Source organism: Porites lutea, chromosome 2 (assembly GCF_958299795.1).
Source record: "Porites lutea chromosome 2, jaPorLute2.1, whole genome shotgun sequence".
NCBI classification, from domain to species: Eukaryota; Metazoa; Cnidaria; class Anthozoa; order Scleractinia; family Poritidae; genus Porites; species Porites lutea.
Genome location: NC_133202.1, coordinates 50,206,677 through 50,213,386, shown reverse-complemented (window position 1 = coordinate 50,213,386; position 6,710 = coordinate 50,206,677). Strand labels below are relative to the sequence as shown.

Genomic DNA, 6,710 nt, shown 5'->3' with positions numbered 1-6,710 from the left:
CACGCCCAGATTGGTCTCCTTTAGGGGTTTAATTCACAATTTCTGACGAGCATCCCCACCCCTTTCATATGCGGAGCCCCCCCCACCAAGAGCATCCCACAACTATTTCTGGGATTATTACAGGGAGCATGCCTGTCAGCTTTTGGCCAATTTTTTCCTTGTCCCTGGTAACAGTTCCAGAAGTCGTTGCAAAGGTTAACTCGACCCAGTTCCCTTCTCATTTCTAAAGTGGTGATGAATTGAGACTGGAAAATCTACTTGGAAAATTTGGCAGGGGGTATGGCATACTTCTTGAAACCCTTAATTTATTTCAGGTGAACATGATTAAATGCCTCAAAGCAGAGCCCATAAAGAAGTGGTGGTAACCACTTTCTATAATAACTTGTACATAAAATAGACTTCATTACATGAGTTTTTGGATCAATAACATTCTTGAAATTAGCTACATGTTAAAATTCACATATTTAAAAAATGCCAAAATCCAAATCAACCAATGAGTGAAGTTGGTTAAGGCCACTACTCCTCATTGAGAGTAAAATTGACTCAATGTACACAAGGGACTGTTAATTGACTAATTAAATGCCTCTTTCAATGCCCTCTCCAACAGAGAGACATACTTTGGGTGAACATGAGTGCCATCAAGTTTGTATTCACTGTTGAATTCAGAGTGTTCCTTTACAAGCAATTCATTCAAAAGATTAAGCCAGTGCAATCCACTGCACTTCTTTACATGCTCTTCAAGTTTCTGGTTGAATTTTAACACCACAGCCCTTGTTTCATCCAAGACAGGAAATATGGGGTGGACAAAAGTCACAAAACCGCACTGCTCTGTTTGCTCCTGAAGAAATCGAATGTAGATTTCTACAGTGGCTGAAATTGCTTCCTCTATTGTGTCATACTTGCAGTTGTGTACTGCACGTAAAAGGCCTTCACGACAATCAATTTCTCCGATGTTGAAAATGACATAAGAGCCATTTGGAACTTCCTTCAATGCATTTAAGAGGGAAAATTTAGGGTAAAAGCATCCTTCCTTTCTAATGTGCCAGATTTTCACACCTGTAGCCAGTAAGGGATGAATGACATGTGGTTGATCTCTGTAATTGATCACTCTCCACGCAGGTGACAAACAGTGACTGTCAGAAGCAAAATAAATAAACTCTTGTTTCATTGGTAATGGCATACATGTAAATGGCACATTCATCAAATGACTAATGCATGAATAAAATGCAGCTTCATTTCGTAGCAATGTGAGGTGTAGGTCTCTTCCACTATGAAGTTTATCCAGAACTGGTAGCAAAGGCTTCACAAGGTTGAGTGCTCCTTTCACAAACAAGATTTTCACCAGTGTAAACAACAGTCCCAACTGCTGAAATTCAGATTCCAAAACTTCTCCAACATAATCTTGACCACTACATTCTGGCAATTCTTTTACTTCTGCATTGTTTAGATAAATACCTTCATCAACCTGCAGAAGGAATGGCGCAATCTGAGAGAATGAAATGTTTGCAATTTTAAGGGCATCATTTCTCTTTATGAAGGAACAAGCCACTTGGAAAGCCTTGTTATACTCATTTAGAATTTCATAAGTGTGGACAAGGTAAAGGCAGATGCCAGGATCACAAGGTGACAGCTGACTGGCATGTTCAACTAATTCTAAAGCTTGTGTTATTGCACCTGATTCACGCAGAATGTCAGCCATGAACATCATTGATTCGGATGATTCCCAAGTTTCACGCATTTGATTTCTAAATACATCCATTCCACCAGGCCGGCTAATCAGCTTGGCAACCTCTCTTCTAATATTATGTTCACCTTTGCTGAGCACCAGTGCAGTTATCATGATAGTTATTGCCTCATGTAAGTCCTTTTCAGACATCGCTGCAGTGCAAGTAGCAAACCCTTTTAAACTTGCCACATGAGTGTCATTTTCTCTCAGCACATCTGCAAAGAGCTTCCCTGCCATTTCAATTTTTCCCTCCATGGCAAAAGTGTTGGCAATGGCAGCTTGGATGTCATGTTTCTGCCCTTGAGAAGCTCCAATGGTTTCTACATGATCCATGTATTTGAAATAGGTATCCCTTGCCTCCTTAAATCTTCCAACTTCAGCTAGACAACTTCCAAGGATAAAGTTCAAAGCTGTGTCATTGGGTTTAACTTGAATTGCTGCCTCAATATACTCTAATGCTAATTTTGCACGTCTGGCTTCTAAGTAAATTTCAGCCAAGCACGAAAGAGCAGATGAGTTGTTTGTTTCAACTTGCAAGGCTTGGGTACAAATGTGGGCTGCATTTCTCAGACTGCCCAGCTTTTTGAGGTCCAGAAGAGTGAGACAAGTGTTTGTAACAGATCCACCGGTACTCAGATCTTTCTCAGAACCCACTGTGGTTTTTACTATTCTGGATTGTTTTTCACCTTTCTCTTTCACAGACAGCAGATGAATTGAAGAAGCAGTAGTCTGTACTAAGGTTTCCACGATATTTTTTCGTCTTTCCTTTGCTTTAGAAAACTCTTTTAAAACAACGAAGAGATCTAAGCCATCCTTGATGACTGAAACGACGTCTTTCTCAAATGGTAGTAAGGCTTTCTTCCTGTCTACAAGTGAAATGTTCTCGAGAGAAAGCTTGGTCAAAGGACGGCATCTTTCGTTGAAAGCAGCTAGAAATACATCCAGCAAGAGCTTAACGTTTCCCTTTTTACTACTACCCCATTTGTAAACCAGGGTGAACGCAGGAGGACCGTCAAAATGGACATAAAACTTCATCATTAATGCTTCCTGTTCGTTGCCATGTTGTATTTACAGACAACTGCAACTTAGTCTCCCAGACAGCAGACAGGGAGGGGCATTCATCGTGCATACATGACGTGTTTTTTTTTTTTTTGCGACTTTTTAGCAGAGCTCCACGCGCGCGCGCGTGGGCGGAGCCCCATAGCAAAGTAAATCTTTCCTTTTTTTTTTCAATAACATGTATTATTCACAACTCTTCTTATGACAATACTTACATTTACATGGTGGGAAAATAAAAACAACGTACAAGAGAGAAAGGCAAAATACGATGTTACAGCATTTACAACTAATTACAAATTTGACTACCAATTGCAAAATTGCACGATAAAAACACGATACAACATAGACATAAAGAGTCTATCCTACTAACTAAAAGGTGCTTTGCATTTGCACTTGTTTCTGCATCACTTTAACTTTTGGAACTTTTGGATTTATTTAATATCAGCAGGTTTATTGTTGGTTTTCACATGACGTCAGCAAACTTCAAACTACAAAACTATCTATCCCACCGAGATTTTACTTTCCGATGTATTAGAGCAGCTGAAAACTAATTTTCATACAAATTTTCGCTTCAAAAGGGTTCTTGGTTTTGTGATAGAGTACGCTTGAATTTCTAAGCTTTTGCGTGACGCGGCATTTACATGATGGCCAAGAGAGCTGTCATGTAGGTTAAAAAATCACTTATTTCAGTCAATTTTGCTATCTAAACAGTTCATGTATTAGAAAAAGTATTACTTTAATGTTTTAAGAGTTCCTCGAAGAATAAATTCACGCTTTTGTAGCAAAACTCGGTAACAGATGTTTTTGTTGGTTTCCGTCCGCCATGTTGGAGGCCATCCAGGTGGGCATCAGCATGGCGTCTCCATACAAATCTCTATTAATTTTGTGAAAATATTTCTTCGGATATCTCGTATACGAAATATTCCTGTGGCCTGAATCTTGGCGAGGGACTTTGCATATTCCCCTCCTTTTTATTTCCCAAGTTATGGATTTTATCTAGTATTGAACGATTTTGATTTTGATTTTCATCTACTTTGAATGACGTGACACTGAAAACCAGCAATTTGTCAGAGGAGCAAAGTTTAAGAGGGCTCCATTTGTTTTTGAGGGAAGATATATTGTTATTGTTAGATGCAACCTCTTTTTCAAATTCATGGAGTCCATAACGGTTTGTATATAAACCTGTAGCATAGGGTTGAAATTATTTAACTTACATGTGTAAATATATCGTTTGGCGATAAGGAAAAGGTGATATAGTAATAAATCGGAAATATTTAACAATTATTCCTCGAGCCCGAATGGGCTGTGAGCAAGAGAGGATAAAGGGGACAGAGAAGGCATCCCCCATACACACCCTATTCCATAGGTAATTCGTCTCGAGTTATTTTTAAGACCACAGATCCCAAGGGGGATTAGACAACAGCCAATCACAGAGCGCGAATGTGTTCCGCGTGGATGATCCGCGCTCAGAGCCACGCGTCCTTCACGAATTGACGCAGAACAAAATGGCGGAAGACGCAGAGAGCGATATTGCTATTCGTTTTGTCAACGAAAACGACTAAAGAGAGATTTCTACCAAAGCGGTGTCAGCGAAATGGAAGAGAGTATAGAGCTAACAGTACAGCAGGGAAATCTTTAACACACTGTATATTCTCTCAGGATCATTTATAATTTACAGTTTGAAGAGTGCAATTTGTGGTTTGATATTTATTCTTTTATTAGTCTTTTATTATTCAACAAAAATATCACTTGGCATCCTACTTGCTTTATTGTACAAACGACCGGTTTCAATAGACCGGCGAAATTTCTCATTTTATTAAAGCACTGAGGTTACGACAACTTCGAGTTAAACTGATTTCACGGGTTGTCAAAGAGTCCAGCGATTCCCTTTTCCCAGGTGAGCGCCTACTCATTTAGCTTAAATATTCAGAAATGCTCTCGATCTCTTTACGCTTTCATTGCCTTTCGCCCGACATGTTTTGCCCGTCGTTTAGTCATGCGAAACCTCCACGAAACATCCACGCAGCGCGCGAGGTAACTTTATCCCGATTCTAAAAATAACTCGAGACGAATTACCTATGGAATAGGGTGTGTATGGGGGATGCCTTCTCTGTCCCCTTTATCCTCTCTTGCTGTGAGTCAATAGCCCATGCATGAGACCGAAGGCTGAATGGGCTATTGACTCAGAGGCATACCTCAATTTGCATACCTATTTACACCCCGGTGTAAAAGGTGTGCTCAGATTTATTCCCCAGTTTGCACAAATTTGCATCATATTTGCGCTGAGCAAATCCCTTTTTTTCGTCCAGTGTTGACAGCTGAAGCTAACAGAGTTTTGCGTCAACTTTTGATGTATTTAACTGTCTTTTTCCACTTGATGTATAAAATGAAATGCAGCTGCTATCAAGAGTCTTCTGTTATTCATAGCTGGTTTGTTTATTGGTTTTTTGGTTGAGAAATGCGTCGCTTGTCAAAGTCGGAAATCCGATTTCGGATGGCATCGTTTTCGTTTTTCACGTTGCTTGATACGTAAGAGGGTTGAAAAGTCTCGAGCGATTCTGGTCTTACTTGATATATAGTTTTCAGGAGCTGCATCTCAACTGGTATGCCTGAGTAATTATTGTATTTGATGTTTGTTGTTTTAGATCTAATTTCATGAAGTCGATCACAGTTATGCGGCAAGTTTATGCGCGTTTGTAAGATTTGGCAGAACTTTAAAAAGCCTTTAGATATACCTTCTCACCGCAGATAGAAAGAAACGTTCCGAAGGATATTTAGTTATAAATTTGGCTGTAGAAAGAAAACTTTGAGCGATTTTCTTGTTTTGAGTTCATCTTTGAAACAAGCAAACACCAGGCTCTTTTGCAAATTTAATCGCTGTGCGGTTTGTTTTCAGTCGTTCATGAACATCGCTTGCAGGAGGACTTAAAATGCCGCGCGTATCAAACGTTATAAACCCATTAAATAAAAGAATAAACATAATAAATTCTTTATTATGTTGAAGCGTAACTCTATTAATGTTCATTCAAACACTCGACACAGCTCGTACTGCAAGTTTGGCACTTGTCGAAAATGAGAACCGGCTGGCCGTATAGGTGATTTTGGAAATTTTTTGAACGGTTTCGCTATTAAAAAGCCCAGGATTGATCGTCCTGAATATTGACTGGGTGCAATTTGTCTTGAAAAATTGTGAAATACTGCATTCTGTCCAAGGTCTGTATGATAAATACAGTGCCTCATAGTACTGTTTCACCTCAGATGTGATGTATAAAAAGTATATAAAAGGTTGGTTTACAGACCCCCAAATTAAACTTGTCGAAGTAAACTTGTCGAATGCAAAAAATTGGGCCTGATTTGTTTTCCATGCAAGAATTTGTTTTCCAGGCGTAATCTACTGTAATCAAGAGCCATTATAGCTCTTGAATGAGATCGAGGATGATTGGTATTTTCAGGAGCCGCCTCCTGTATTTTTTGGGTGTACATACAAGGCTATCAACTCGATGTAAGATGTTTCACTCTAAAATCACAAAGCCTTCCCCTCAACAGTCACTTGAATTTGCCCTAAAGTTAACTGATTTGTGGATTACAAGTTTGTTGTTTGATTTAAATAATAAATTTGTTAATGAAAGCCTCGCTTTTAGCCCTGACTAAATCTATATATAGCATAAATACAGTAGAAACAATATCATGAGGGCGCTTTCCAAATATTTTTATCGAAATTTTAACTAAAACCCGTCACTGCCGTGCAAATACTGATCTCAGGATAGTTCTGATTAATAGTGGAACTCTTTTTACTGACTGGACTGGTCCTGGCAAATGGAAAGCGCCCTAAGTAGTATGGCAAAAATCAACGGTGCAAACGACGCAGTTTCGACGAAGAATGTTGTCAGCTTCTCTTTTTACGCTTGCTGTAAATGCTCAAATT

General features: G+C 39.2%; 1 protein-coding gene across 1 annotated transcript; it reads right to left on the bottom strand.

Annotated features, from left to right (window-relative positions):
* Window positions 1-514: 514 nt before the first annotated feature.
* On the bottom strand, window positions 515-2,785 carry LOC140927158 (uncharacterized). The gene has a single exon (XM_073376809.1). It carries the CDS (start codon window positions 2,762-2,764, stop codon window positions 572-574), a length of 2,193 nt encoding a protein of 730 aa, XP_073232910.1. The 5' UTR covers window positions 2,765-2,785; the 3' UTR covers window positions 515-571.
* Between the last annotated feature and the right edge of the window lie 3,925 nt (window positions 2,786-6,710).